The 15540-nt window shown below is 49.2% G+C and overlaps 1 protein-coding gene across 1 annotated transcript in view; it reads right to left on the bottom strand.

Annotated features, from left to right (window-relative positions):
• Positions 1-15540, bottom strand: part of RAB6B (RAB6B, member RAS oncogene family) — a 129252-nt gene that overhangs the window by 1835 nt on the left and 111877 nt on the right. Inside the window, exon 7 of the mRNA XM_073360377.2 lies at positions 12755-12821. Coding sequence (XP_073216478.1) covers positions 12755-12821 — 67 coding nt within the window. The remainder of the gene's footprint in view (positions 1-12754; positions 12822-15540) is intronic.

Genomic DNA, 15540 nt, shown 5'->3' with positions numbered 1-15540 from the left:
ATGGAGGAAAGAAAGGTTAAGGAAGATGATGATATCATTACTCAAGGTAAACCTGTGTATTCTAGGTGCTGGGGCAGTTACCGCTGCTTGATTTCTGGCAGGTGGGAATTAATTTTAGTGGTCATGGAAGTGATATACCAACTGGCAGCAAGCACAGTGCAGGTTGGTGCTGTGTATCTCCACCTACCTATGTCCTAAGCCATCTCTACAGGACTTCTGCTTCACATGGAGGACCCCCAAAATTTCTGTCAAGGCACTTCCATCCAGACTTGTAGTGTCCGCTGCTTTGGTCTGGGCAGAGATTTCCAAGTGTGCTGAGTTGGGCAGGGGAGTTGGCAGACAAATATCCTCTAAGACAAAAGCACCCAACGCAAATCACATGGGACCAAAATCCGAAAGCTGTTCCGCGTACAGGCCCACCTGGGAGCCGAGGCACGGACCCAGGGGGCTAGCCCGTTGCACCACCGTGGCCACACCGTTATTTTAGACATGAGCTTGCTCAAAGCTAGTGTGTGTAGGTCTACCCACCTGGACCTACACCTCTGGCTGCAGGGAGATGTACCTGTCCTCCAAAGGCTCTAGGGGGGAGTTTGCTACAGAAAGAAGCGGTGTGGGAAGCTTTGCCGTAGGGTACTGCCTCCTCCCCACCCCCACCAGCTCTTTTCCTCCTAGGGAAGGTGCCAAATAAGCTATAAATGTGTACACTAGCCATACAACATGGGAGCAAAATTGCAAGTACCCCACTCTGCTCTCATATAGCAGGACTACAGGCCCTTGTTCTGCTGTGACGAATGTCGTTGAACCCAGGAGGCCAAACCTCCCCTGGTCCTAATGCCACTTGCGGCTGCTGCTTTAAAATGACACAGCAATTCCATCTGGCTGTGCACTAAATGCAGCTGATTTAATAATTCACAGGCTTCCCTGAACAAAGAGTTGAACTGAGGTGCACATGAACAGCCACAGCCAATTCCGAGAGCTGTGGCTGCCAACGCGCGCAAAGATAAATACATTAAAAAATAATGAGCTGGGTTGATGTGCTGCGGAGAGGCAGCCCCTTCAGTGTGACAAGCCACTTGCTAGCCTCGGCATGCAGGAATTTCTCAACAGATAGGTATGTTAAGGCTCAAGGCTAATCCTGGCCTCCTGGACCTGAGTATCCTACCTTTATGGTTCCAAGAGAGGACATCAGGTCCTCATCTTGCCTGAAACTAGCTTCTTCCGTGAATCCTCCAAAGGGACTACCAGCTCATCTCATCTGACCTCTTGTACCTCACAGGCCACTAGCCCCACCCAGCACTCACACACTAAACCCAACACCTGAAATGCGACCAAAGTATTACAGCCCCTTAGGAGACTAGACTATTACATGCCATGGGAGAGATTGGGAGGGACTGAGGTGCACCAGTGTGTGAGGCCCCTGCACTGAATCATAGAATCATAGAAGATTAGGGTTGGAATAGACCTCAGGAGGTCATCTAGTCCAACCCCCTGCTCAAAGCAGGACCAACACCAGCTAAATCATCCCAGCCAGGACTTTGTCAAGCCAAGCCTTAAAAATCTCTAAGGATGGAGATTCCACCATCTCCCTAGGTAACCCATTTCCGTGCTTCACCACCCTCCTAGTGAAACAGTTTTTCCTACTATCCAACCTAGACCTCCCCCACTGAACTTGAGACCATTGCTTCTTGTTCTGTCATCTGCCACCACTGAGCACTGCCTAACTCCATCCCTTTGGAACCTCCCTTCAGGTAGCTGAAGGCTGCTATCAAATTCCCCCTCACTCTTCTCTTCTGCAGACTAAACAAGCCCAGTTCCCTCAGTGTCTCCTCATAAGTCATGTGTCCCAGCCCCCTAATCATTTTCATTGCCCTCCACTGGACTCTCTCCAATGTGTCCGCATCCTTTCTGTAGTGAGGGGCCCAAAACTGGATGCAATACTCCAGATGTGGCCTTACCAATGCGAATAATCACTTCCCTTGATCTGCTGGCAATGCTCCTACTAATGCAGCCCAACATGCCATTAGCCTTCTTGGCAACAAGGGCACACTGCTGACTCATATCCAGCTTCTCATTCACTGTAATCCCCAGGTCCTTTTCTGCAGAACTGCCTCTTAGCCAGTCAGTCCCCAGCCTGTAGCACTCCATGGGATTCTTCCATCCTAAGGGCAGGACCCTGCACTTGTCTTTGTGGAACCTCATCAGATTTCTTTTAGCCCAATCATCCAATTTGTCTAGGTCAGTCTGGGCCCTATCCCTACCTTCCAGGGTATCTACCTCTCCCCCCAGCTTAGTGTCATCCACAAACTTGCTGAGGGTGCAATCCTCCCCATCATTAAGATCATTAATGAAGACGTTTAACAAAATCAGCCCCAGGACAGACCCCTGGGGAACCCTGCTTGATACCAGCTGCCAACTAGACTTAGAGGAAATCACTGGATGGTGACATCAAGAAAATGCAAACTAGACATCACTGGCAGGAAAATGATTAAATGAGAGAGACCCAGATAATCCTGGCAAGTGACCCTGCACGCACATGCTATAGAGGAAGGTGGAAAACCCCCGAGGTCCATATCAATCTGACTTAGGGGAAAATTCCTTTCTGCCCCGTGAGGCAATCAGTTAGACCCTGAGCATCTGAACTCAAACCAGTCAGCCCAGCACCTGAGTAAAAGAATGCATGGTGCCATCTGAGAGCCCTGGCACACCCCAGCCAATGTCCCATCTCCAGCCATGGCCATCACTGATGCTTCAGAGGAAGGAGATTAAAAAAAAAAAACCCTCCCAGAATACATGGGTGGGAAAAACTGCCTTTCTGACCCCTGCTCGTTGTTTCACATGGCCTGCCCCCATAGTGTTTGCTGTGTGATGGGGTTGGGATTCCTTTGCTTCGCCCTCTCCCATGGTTTTTAATCCATTTGTCCAAATGTCTAGTTCATGGCTCTGTTTCTTCAAAGACTTCGGGGCAGGTGGCTGAGGAGGGACAAGTGCTGGGGAAAAGAGGTTGGGAGACAGGTCAGTGTCCTTGCCATCCAAGTCAGGGGGAGTTAGGCGCCTGTGAGGATCTGCGCTCCAGAAGAAGGCCCGTAAAGGGAGAGGCCCAGGCAGAATCCAGGAGCGAATATGGCAGATACCACTGGCTCCAATACTGAGTATGGCACTTTTAACTGCCCGCCTCCCACCCCAGAGATCCGCCAATGGGCTGATAATCCATTGCGCTTGTGGCATGTTCACTACAGAAGGTGCTAAGTGTTATTTCCCAGCCTACTCCATATTACAGCTGCCGTGAGAGATGCCTGAGACACAGAGCCATGAAAAGCCGGAAAACTGACTACTGGGCTCTCTGGGCCAGATTGTCAAAGGTTGTTAGGCGCTGAAAAATGCAGGTGGGTGCCTAGTGGGCTATCTCGTACCTAAGCAGGTTAGGTGCCTAGCTCCCATCGACTTCACTTGGAGCTGCAAGTGTTTAGCACATCCGGGAAACAAGTGCAAGTCCAATGCTAGTGCTAGTGTAGACAGGGCTCCCAGCGGGCAACGTTGGCCTAAGCACCATGTCCTCTAGCTTGGCTTAGAGCAGGTCTGCTCGGCCCAGTGGGGCCAATGCAGGCAGGCATAGGCCCTTGTCTGCACTAGGGCCTGCAACGAGCACCGAACCTGGGCAGAGCATTTCAAAGCTGCCTAATGGATCTGGATGCCCAATTCCCATGAAGATTAACTGAGGTCCCTTAGTTGGCTGTGGAAATCTCAGTCTTAGGGCTTAAACTGTGGGGGGGCATGATGCATAGGGCTGCGGGGGTGGCAGCCTCACAGCTCTGCAGAATCCTTCACACCACTGGGATCAGGAGCGAGTGCCTGGCCTGCTCCGAGGTTGCTGGGACTCAGCTCAGCATGGCAGAGGAAAGACACCCCTAGCGCACGGCTGCGAGTGGGAAGGGATCACAGCAGGCAGCATCGAGTGGGGTGCTGGGCACAGCTGATCGGAGGAGCTGCACTGCAGGGGAATGCTAATTAGGTACACACCTCATCACAAGAGCTCATGCCATTTCCTGGGAGGCAGCTTTTGCTCCCATGGTAACAGGGACAGGAATCATTAGCCTGGGCCACTGCCTTGTGAGGAGGAACGGTTCTGCCCAGCCAGGCTTCCAGACATCTCCTCCTGGGCCAGGTGCTGGCGCCTTCAGTGAAATGATGGCATAGAACAGTTTCCTAGTGGGGCAGACGGGTGGTTTTCACTGACACTGCGACAGTATTAGGATTTCCCCTGCTGTTGAGGCCTCCGGCCTTTGTGAAACGGGAGTGTCCTTCAGCTCTGAAACTCTGCCTGGCTCCATTAGCTTAACTGGGGATGGAATTTAGGATTTTCAGAGCCTACATTGGAGTCTGCCTGGTCATGGCTGAAGGAGGCTGCAGCTCTCACAGCACTGCCCAGACAACTGGCAGGCACAGTCCCAGGCATTGGCCCCTCTGTGCCGCCTCCTAGTGCTTTGTTGTGGGGGGCGGAGTCCTGGCACTATGGAGTCAGCAACTTCTGTGGGCTTCTCTTGGCCTCCAATGCTGGCTGCTGCTCCACACTCCCTCTCACCTGCCTATATGTGTCCAGGCCAGTGCTTGGAGAAGAAGAAACCATCCCCTAGCTCCATTAATTTAAGGCAAGTGCACCTGGATAGCTCCTTCGTCAGGTGTGTTTACTCCTCACATAGGTTTTCCATTGCTCCCCATCGCTGGCTGGGAGGGACTCACTGTCACCTTCAGGGCCATGGCAACTGGGTTTGAAGAAAGGGCCCAGTCTTGTCTCCCCTCAGGGCTATCAGCAAATCTGAGGGACAAGAGTAGCTAAAGGCTCCAGTTCCATCCCCTCTCGTAGTCTGCAGGAACACTGACTCGGTTGCCCCACTGCCTGGCAGACCCCAGGGAAGGGTGTGGGAGAGGGAGGGTGGAATCCCAGAACTGGCCATCTGCACCAGGGGCCACATGCAGGCTCTGACCTGCCCCCGAGACAACCTGAGCCCGGCACACCTCATTGCAGATTAAGGGGCACATCCTCAAGCGCAGCTGTCTTCTCCATTCCCTCCCACAGTGCTGCGCTTCCATTCACCTCTGCTATCTGCCCACCCTTGACTCTGAACTCCCCTTCCCCTCCTCCTGTCCCGCTACCTGTCAATCTGCCCATCATGTCAGTCGCTGTGCGCCTCACTGCCTCGCTGGGCAGCCTCATCCAGACCAGTCTGGAGTCCCCACCTAGAGTTGTCACACTGACTTCCAACCTGCACAGTGCCCCCGACCCTGGGGAAACAATCCCCACCCATGAACTGTATTTGTCCTGGGTACAGGAGGGGCTGCACTCACCAACATTTCCATCTTGTGAGGGCTTCATACAGAAACTGAATACCCTTTTGGATGATGCTTTAGCCAAGCAGTGCAAACCCATACAGATTTAAGTAAATACACTGATATCACAACCCACCCCCACCCCCCGCCCAGGGTGAGCCGTGTCCTTGAACTGGGAGCCATTGACATCAATGCCCTTTTGGAGGGGGGAGCCCCTAGGATTTGGGGCTTAGCAGTCACAGTGCACCGGGGCAGTTTAAACCCTCCCTCGTCTGCACAGGGATTGATCGGAGAGCTCAAATGGCTTCTGTACTGAACACCCCCTGCTGCAGTGCATAATAAATGCCATTGAATAGCTGCCAGTGTTGTGTAAATATTAACTGGGATTGGCCCAAGGCTGTCACTCCGGTGCCTCAGGTCAGGGGAAGCCTTGGTGATACTATGTGGGGACAATAGCAACTTGACACAAGCTGTCCTCATTCAGAAAACACTGCCTCCCTGCACTGTTCACTAAGGAACTATTTGCTGCTCCCTCTCCCCTGGCCCTGGGGGAGTCATTATTGCTGTGTTTAATTTAAAAAGAGGGAACTTCTCTGTAATAAATAAATCTTAATTGGAGCAGAACCATTAGCCACCCAGCTGGAGGAACTGCTACATTGATGCTTTTCTTTTTGTTCATTCAGTAATTGGAGAAAAGAGACAATTAGCTTGGTCTAATGAGAGCACTGGTGTCTGCCAGAACCTAGCTGTGGTGGAAGGGAACGTTTTCTGTCTACCTTCACACTGGGTACAGAGCAGTTTGCCCTGTAAGCTTCCCCAAATCTGCTCTCAGATGCTCCTCTGGTGGATGGCTGAGCAGTAATCCAGAAGCACAAATAACTAAGGAGCAGTTATGAGAGGGGAGCACAGGGAGACATGAGGAAATCCACCAAACGGTTCACTTTATCCTCTTTGTTATTAGCTCTTCATGGCTGAGAACTAACGAGGGGTGAATCTAAAAAGGGATGTTTCAAATAGGAATCAGAAAGCTCAGCAGCTTTCCCAATCTCATCTCAACCTTCCAGTCTGCAAAGCGTAGAAGATGAGCTGTACTTCAAGATTTCTGATCCTGACAAGTTTAGGCCCTGGTCCTGCAATGAGCTCTGGCTAGGCAGACCCTTCCTGACTTAACTAAGGCTCAGTGCTGGTAAGGTGATCATAGAAATGTACGGCTGGAAAGGATCTGAAGAGATCATCAAGTTCTGCCCCCTCGGCAAAGGCAAGGCCAAGTAAACCTAAATGATCTCTGAGGGCACTTGTCCAACCTGTTCTAAACCACTCCCAATGACAGGAATTCTGCAGCCCTCCCTAGGGAACCTGTTCCAGAGCTTAATTCTCCTTAGAGTTAGAAAGTTTGTCCTAGTATCCAACCTAAATCCATCTTGCTGCAGCCTAAGCTGCTCACTTCTTGCCCTACCCTGTGTCAAGTTCAGAGCCTTTGTGTGAGTCAAAAGTACCATGAAAAACAATAGTCTCCTTCATGGTATTATGGTACTTTGATCACACTATAATAAGGGTACTGTGTGATTAAAGGGTGGCTACATTGTAGTTACAGTGTAATTCAAGTGTGATTTTTGCTTTTCAGTGTGTAATCACAAGCACCATTTATATCATGAGTGGGTTAGCTACACCACTGAATTACTTATCATTACCCCTTGTGGGTATATCCAGGTATATTAACTACATCATATTCAGGTTGTAATTCCTCTCAGTCACGTAGCCAACTTTCTGGTGACAGGGATCAGCACTAATTACAGATCTCAGAAAGCAAAACCACAGTAGCACTACACTGTAATTGCAGTTACAGGACCCTTTGTAGCAAGCATGGTGGATACTTTTGGCTGGAAGGAGACAGGGCCGAGGAAAAACCTACAAAAAGGTAGTGAAAGCTTTGGAATTCAGGAACAGTCGAGTTTGAGCTTCTAGGTGACTCACTGTGTGACTTCTCTGATCCAAAATGGGTGGGCCAGCCCTCCTGCGAACAACTCCCAGCATGCCCCCCTGCAAAACTGGAAAGATAAGTTGGTTTAGGTCGCTCAGCTGCCTGTTCTGCTAGCCCTATGGGATGGCAGCTGGGAACAGCGATCCCTGGACAATACCTTTCCTTGAGGCAGAAGTAGCAACTGCCTGATGTGTTTCCTTTGGAAGGCTGGGTAGAAATCCAAGAGTCCAGCACTAAAGGTATTGATCCTACTGATCCTACTGCTGAGCTCTTTTACAGAGTTGCAATCCAGGCTCATGGAGGGGCCGATAGAGCTGTGATGGGTTGTCAGTCCCAACAGAAAAACAAACCCATCTGCTGCTGGCAGACTTCATCCACTGGTGACTTTACATCACCACCAGGGAGGGATGCAATGCGGGAAGCAAATTCTGATGTCAGCTTTGGGCCTCAGAGCTCTGGGTGCCTCCCTTCTCAGGTACCTTTGTCACTAGTCATTTTATAAAGCACATGTTCTAGAGCCTTAAACAGGAGAGGTCTGTTTGAGAGATCTGCTCACACAGCATGCTGGATGCACACCTGATGGTGCAGCTAGATACACAAGGCACCTCCCTGCTGCAGCCTGGCCCTGCACACAGACTTTACCCATAGAAGGACAGGTGGAACTGTGGAGTTCTGCTGCTTTGGAGGCCCTGTAAATCCACTAGGATCTCCACAGGAGCCCAGCTTGCAGCGGCTACCTGTGGGACATGCTGAATCAGTGCATACCCCAGCTGTCTTGGCCATCCACCCCTGCTGGCAAGTGCAACCCCAGATGTCCTGGACCCGTAGCATTAGAAAGCCTGCTGCAATCTTCCTCCCAGGCAACCAGCATCTGCCCCAGCTTCAGGTCTTACAGCTCAGCTTTCTCTGTCATTCTGCCTTTGTGCATCACTATATCAAACTCAAGGATTTCCTTTCTATTCTGCCTCTGTCATGACATTTTGTATGAAGAATACTGTCTAAAAACATTGTGAGGTCTTATGTAAACCAGTAAGATATGGCAGGGTGTGGCCATACAGCCTTCAACCTCCGAAGATTGAATGATGTTAGATAGGATTCCTGCACTCTGGAGTGTCTTACCTCTATGGGAGAATGGTTCTGTTTGAAAACTAAAACCCCAGTTTGTGGAAGAGAAATCCAGATTCTGTTGCTTCTCAAGCTTTCCAACTGTGGCGATGGCAGAGGCACCACTGCATGGATGAATCAGAATGAGCCTGGCTTTTGTGTTTGACTTGATACCCTAGTAAACTGGGTTAGGGGTCTTTGCTGATACATTGCTCTGATTTGTAATGCCAAAGCTCCTGCCTGTGCTAGCCAATGCGGAATAAAAGGGTGAGGAAACAAAAGCAAAATCTAAAGAGTGCTAGGCATGAACCACACAGACGTGTGGAATGATGAGATTTGTATCGGCAAATGTGGAGCTCACTGTACGTACACAAACCGATGAAACAGTATTTCCATTGATAATAATCGAAATGTGCAGCTAGGCAACGTGAGAAAAATGTGCTTTGAGAATGTTTTACAGTTTGATTTAAGGAGCTTTACTTTGTATATTTTGCCATGTGATGTTGTTAATTGTGTTTTAATGGTTATAAAGCTTTAACTTTTTGAATTTCAACATCTATTGTCATTAAATAATTATTGTCTGGCTCCCACCATAATTTCCCACAATCGTGAACATTTAATTAGATAAACACTGAAAAAATGCTTAACACACATGATCTGGTGCAACTGTAAAAATGTAAGTTGAAAAAATAGGCTTAAAAATACATCAATATACATCTGTCAAAATTCTAAAAAAATCGAACTCTAATCCTGCCAAGCCCAGCCATAAAGCACTGAGCCAGCCCTTCAGCTCCAGCCTCCAAGTAGTTACATGGGCCCTTTGGAACCGAAGGAAAAGAACCAGTGCATTAATGACTCTTTTCCTTCTAGCATGTTGGATGTGATTGCATAGTCACAGGGGACATACACATATGTGCCTGATGGCTTCTCTCCACTTGAGTGAGTTTGTTTGGAGGCCTAAGGGTATTTTATTAGCTGCGCCACTCTAACACCCTCTAGTTGGCCTCTGCGTTGGGAAAGCATGGCTCGTCTCCCAGCATTCCAAAAGCATCAGACCAGAAAAATGCTATGTCCCAGACTGCAGCTTCAATACTGATGGTCCGTGGAATGCTCCGCTTTCCAAATGGCCTCTACACATTCCCGTGGAGTATTAAGGGGTTACAAGTATCTCCATTATTGCTGTCCTTAGCCTGCGGGCAGAAATAATGTCCCTTAGACAATGCTATTCTCTGTTTGGAGCAGTGCTCGAGTCTTAGCAGAGAAGTGCCGCAATGGCACTGGTGTCTCATCCCTTGGTGCTGGAGGGTGTCTCATCCCTCGGTGCTGATCCCAAAGGAGGGCTGGAATGGCATTCTGGCATAACTTGGGTCCTGGCTTGGCTGCAGGACTAAGGTTACTGGGACATCATGTTATCAGAGCAGAATTAGGAGTAACATCGCTTGGGCATTGGAACCTCAGGCTGTGCTGACTGGCGCTGCTCTTTGGAGCAGGTCCAGTGTGTAGACAGAGCCTAGCATGCAGCGGGCATTACTGGAATACTGATACAATAATAACAGAGCAATACTTCAGCTGGTTTTACTGCATTTGCTTGGCATGAGGAGCAAGATTTCGAGCATTGGCACTTTCTGGTGGCTTGGAGGAAAAAACTGGGGCATCAATTTTAAGCCCGGAGAGTGGCTCCCATGCACCCACTAGTGCCAGGGCTGTGTAATGACTGTGTAACCCAATGCAGGGACCATGCTGTACTAAACAATGGTTCACACAAAGCCTTAGGGAATATTGCAGAAGCCAACAGCGTTATCCGCTGTGCCAGGAAATCTTTACCTTCCATCAGACGGACCATGATGATGGGCTCCTTTATAAAAATAATAAAAAAGAAGCTAGAGAGCCACCTGGACAACTGCCAGGGAAGTATGGAAAGACTTGGGTTAATTGTATCAGCTGAAGGATGAGGCGGCAAGGCCATGATTTTCAAGAGTGCAGCACACTGGGCACTGAGAATCTTGAAAATCTGGCCAGGAGCGTCCCCTTGGGAGCGGCTGGGTGCTGAGCACTTTGGGCTCCCTGTCCTGTTTTAGGGGCAGAGCTCTTTTGAAAACCTGGCCTGCACCATGATTCTCGAGCCCTTTTGACAATGATACCTTGCTAGACAGGAACCCCTGGGATCTTGATTCATCCCAGCCCCTTTGTGCTCACTTTGTACCTCTCTTTCTCTGCTCTCTCTCTAGCACCAAGGCCAGCCTGCTCCCAGTGGGCATCCTGTACTGGAGGAGGCAGTCTGAGGGAAGGGCGCAGCTTCTCCATTCCCAGCCTGGCTCTTTGCTGCAGGGAACAATGCTGTGTGGGGCACTGCCATGCCGGCTTGTCTCTGCGGGAGTGAGGAGCCAGAAGAGCACTGGCTGTGTGGGAGCTCACAGCTACAGCTGGGCTCCATGTCACACCCTGCCAGAGAGGAGAAAGTAGTCTTTTCTGGTAGAAACTGAAGCTAATTCCTGCCTCTGCCAGCCAGTGACTCTGAGTGTGCAGGGCTGGAGCCGTAACAAATCCAGCTCAACACAAGTGCACACCAGCCCCCCAGCTCTCTTCAGCCGTCGCTGCACGTAATGACTGACGGGGTGCTGGCTCTTTTATGCAAGGGAAGTTTTCATCTGCTAGGCCCTCCACACCCTCAGCCAAAGATAAGTACTGGCCTGTTACAAAACACCACCCCACCCCTAAGGCCCACCCCTGACATGGCGCTTCGCCACCCTCCCGGGTCTTACCAGAGCCCCCAGCACTCCCCAGTGCCCCTGGGGGCTCTGTATTTAGTTGTCGAGTGCAAACAGGCATCCAATGGGATTTTCCAAAGCACCCAAGCAGGGCTGGTGCCTAATTCCAATTGATTTCAATGGGAGTTAGGCACCAAACCCACTCAGGTGCTTTGGAAAATCCCCCTAGGCACCTATTGGCATCATCAGGCTCCTAACTCCCTAATTCTGACCTTCAGTGTCTCTCAAAGGAGCATCCTGGCCCCACGCATGCCACTAACAGCCACAAATCTGTCCCCTCTGTGCTCAACTCCTCTGACCCATGGGATTTCTCTCACTCTCCAACTCCAGATATGGTTCCTTTGCCCAACCCCGTCACCCTTGCACCTGGCCACTCCCATCAGGACTCCTTCTCTTTATGTACAAGGCTGTTTTCCTTCATCCTCTCCTCATCACGTCCACACACACACATTATTAAGTCCTCAACCCCCTCTTTCCAGTGCTGTTCCCCACTTCAGCCCTATTTTCTACAGGTCTGGTGACACAGAGCAGGGTGAGGCAGCCCAGCCCCGAATAAACCCAGCTGGAATTCCCAGCCCACTCTGTGCAAACAAGGACAAGGGACGGTGCACTGGAGGCTCTGGATTCTGCAGCTTTATGGATGTTTGTCAGCTCCCAAGTATTGTATATAGGATTCATGACTAGCTAAGGGCCAGACTGGAAACCCCTAGCACAAAATAGTGCGTGCTTGGGCACAGAGTAGCCCCATTGAAGTCAATTTGGTTACTCGCATGAGTAACTCCACACCCACGTGAGTGAGGAGTTCACAGCCTGCCCTGCCTGTGGACAGGACAGAAATGACCTGTCTGAACAAAAGACCCTGGCAGTGTTTGCTGATTGCAAACGTGAGCCATCCAGGAAGTCTTGTGTTTTCATCCACTGGCTCATGCCTGCTCTGTGAAGCCTAGCCAAGCCTGGGGGCCTGCAGGGGAAATGGGCTCAGGGGCCCGTGCTGGGACTTTGCACAGCTCTGGAGGGGAGGCAGGTGTGAGACACCACTGTATCTGCATGTACATCTGACAACAGGGGATGTGGAGTCAGCAAACTCTGCTGTGCCACCAGGATTCTCACAGGACTTAAGCAAATGAAGGCGTGGGACTACATGTCACATGTGGGATAACGTATGGGGATGTGGGCTCGGAGTTCACCCAGCAGCTCAGGCAGCTCAACAGCGCCTAGGCTCAGGGCATGAACATGTCCGTGCATGTGTCACATGGCAGGCTCCGAGCCCTGCGCTCATCAGGCAGTGCAAGGATGCCTGAGGTCCAGGTGCCGTGCTTCATCCACCCATGCTGTAGACAATGGTGCCAGGGCCTGTTTCAGATGGCGTCAGGGTGCCCAGGCTTGAGGTGCTGGGCTGGGCTCAGAGAACTATGCCATCACTACACTGTTTGTGGGCTCTGAGTGCATAGCCATGCTGTGTGACTGTCACCTCCCTGAGCCTCAGTTTTCCTTGGGGGACAATGTACTGACCTTTGAGATCGATGGCTGAACAGTGCAATAGAAGAGTTTGGTAGTTTCATTAAAAAAAGGATACTTCCTTCTTTGCTCTTCTCTTGAACGCTCTCCATGCCGGGAAGGGCAGATGCAACACGTCGGAACAGCTGGCGTAAGTCGGGGGGTAAGAAAGAGAAGGAATCTGTCACTGAAGTTCAGGGTTTGTATCCATAGCCATCACTTTTCATTCTGTATTTGACACAACTGAGAACAGCAAAACTCATTATGTGCAATGTTGGTGAAGCTAGACTGGGGACTGAGAGATGTGTCACTTCCACTCTGGTGTGACCAGGTCAATGTGTAAGGTCTTGTTCATGGTAGAAAACTCACACTGGTGTAACTAAATGGATTTAAAAATCACTTTATACCGATTTAACTTAATCCAGGAAATAAAGGGATTAAACTAACCCTGTATAAACATGATTTACACTGGTTTAAGTGCAGCTATATAATGGATTTTCATCAGTGTAACTAAATCAGTTTAGTAATGCAAGCAGAGTCTGAATGAGTTCTCCCCTGACACTAGCTGGGAGGGGGACAGACTTCAGGAGAAAACTGTATTTACATGAACACACCTACTCTACCAAGATGTCCAGCAGATAGAGTGGTGTTGTTCAAAATGATCAACTTTGGGTGGTGTTGGGTTGCAAATCACTTTTGTACTGAATGCAGGGGTAGCGAAAGGTTGTTATCAGTGTTGTTGTCTTTATTGTATGAGTAAAGAGGATTAGAACTGTGCTTAACTGTCCCAAATGAGGGGGTCATCCCCATCTGAAAGGACCTCGTTCAGCCAGGGGCTCGAATGCCAGACCCCTGTGAAAGTAAGAGGAGTGGGGACAGGTGTCCTAGCCAGGAGATGTGGCTTTTCCATAAGGGTCCCTAGGCTGGTTTAACCTGTTCCTCCCCACTGTTCAAAGATAGAGCTAAATAGGCTCTATTAGGAGCCTTTGTTATTTTAAGTGCTTAATTGGGAGCTGAAATCACTTGTGGTGGGACAGCATTTCTGTGCAGCCTGCTAAAAGCTGAAAATCACTAAGAGACTGACCAGCAGAGAGGAAGGTGACCAGCAGAGAGGAAGGTGAGAGGAAGGCCACAGTTGGCTGGCAGAAGCGGAATGAGCGGCTGGTGAGGTGGCCAGCCAGAGTAAGTGCTCAGATGGTGGAGCAAGCAAGGTGCCTTCTTCCCTGGGTGGGAGGTGAACTCACACAGACGTACCTCTGACCCCTGTGTCCTCACTAACCAAGGACAACCACTGTGAGTGGGGTATGGTAAGGGAACAGAGTGGGGCACAGCAAAGGAACTTTTGGCTTCAGAACTCAGGAACATGAGGCAGAAGACTCTGCCCCATGCATTCCGGGGTGGGTGTTCTGCTCATGGTTTTATGATTATAAATCCTGCTTGTGGCATTTTCCCAATTAATGTTGGGTGAATTCCACTCTGGTTTGTCTGTGAAAGTGTTGTTTTCTTTGGCAAGAGAAAAGAGAGTTACTTGGAAATGATGCAAGGAACATGTCTGATTTAAACAGAGAGAAGCAATTTACTCACATGACTGGATGACTTGCCCAAAGTTCTAAGGAGGTTAATTTAAGTTTGATATGTGCTGAGTAATCCTTCATTTCCTTCCACTAGAATCAAAGACCAGCTTTGATTTTGTCTCCTGTTTCCTGGCTGGATGTTGAGAGACATGGCACCAGCAGAGGAAGTAGCTAGACATCTAGGGCAGATTCCCAGCTGGTATAAACTTCATTGAAGCTACAGTGATTTCCACTAGGTGGGGAGCTGGCCCTTCAAAATTATCATTTGCACCTTCAGTTTACTGTGCCAAATAAGACTGTTTCTGAAAACCGCTCCCCTGTATGTCTATTGCCTCCACGGTCCAGTCTGCAATACTGCATATTAGCATATTGTGTTAGTAAAGTACTCTCACAGCTAACAGTCATAAACTTCTTCCATGGAAGCTATTAGCATACATGGAGCCTTCCTTTCTGTAGTGTGGTGCAATGTGCGCTCATATTGCATTACTCCGCAAAGTAAATAACCTCAGCCAGGGAACAGCCATCCCCATCTGTAGTAAACATGCAATCTGAGATACTGCATGTGTTATGTGAAAAATCATATTTTCTTCTTCTCAAATAATTTCTAAACAGTATCATTTACATTAGATGATTAATTACAGGAGCACTGCTCATGTATCCCAAGTATGAGGCAATTTTATATCACATCTCTAATTCAGCAGAAGGAATGAGGTGATTTCTATCTTAGGACATGATTTATTATTACTGAGGCCAGGACAAGTATCTGTTAGAATTGACTGTTATTATCATTGTAGTTTAGTGAATCTACATCTGCTTTGCTGCTGCAGCTGTAGGAGCAAAAGACAATGGCTAGTACTTAGATTTATCTCGAAGCTAATGCTGTGCTCCAGTGTCCTGTCCATTACACTTTTCAAATCCTACATTCAGGGATCTAAACCAAGTCCTGGCTGTACAGTGACCTGGGATTTCTTTCCCTGAGATGCAAAAGGGAATACACATCCCTGTTTATTCATTTGCTCTAGTGAGATATTTACCTCCTGGTCATTATTATTGGTTATTTGTATCGTGGTAGCTCTCAGGGCCCCAGTGCAGTCACCACAACAGGTAACAAACAATTATCAACAGGTTTTAACAGAGTGAAAAGACAGCTCCCACTGCAAAGATCCCACTGAGCAGTGATCTCACCTCCAGAGCTGTTGCAGCAGCTAACATGAAAGGGCCTCCCTGTTGTAATGGATTCAGTTTAATTAAATCTAGCAATCTGTTTCTGAGTCAAAGTTTTTCTTCGTCT

The sequence above is a fragment of the Lepidochelys kempii genome, chromosome 9, assembly GCF_965140285.1.
Source record: "Lepidochelys kempii isolate rLepKem1 chromosome 9, rLepKem1.hap1, whole genome shotgun sequence".
Classification (NCBI taxonomy): domain Eukaryota; kingdom Metazoa; phylum Chordata; order Testudines; family Cheloniidae; genus Lepidochelys; species Lepidochelys kempii.
This window is presented reverse-complemented; position numbering and strand designations above follow the sequence as displayed.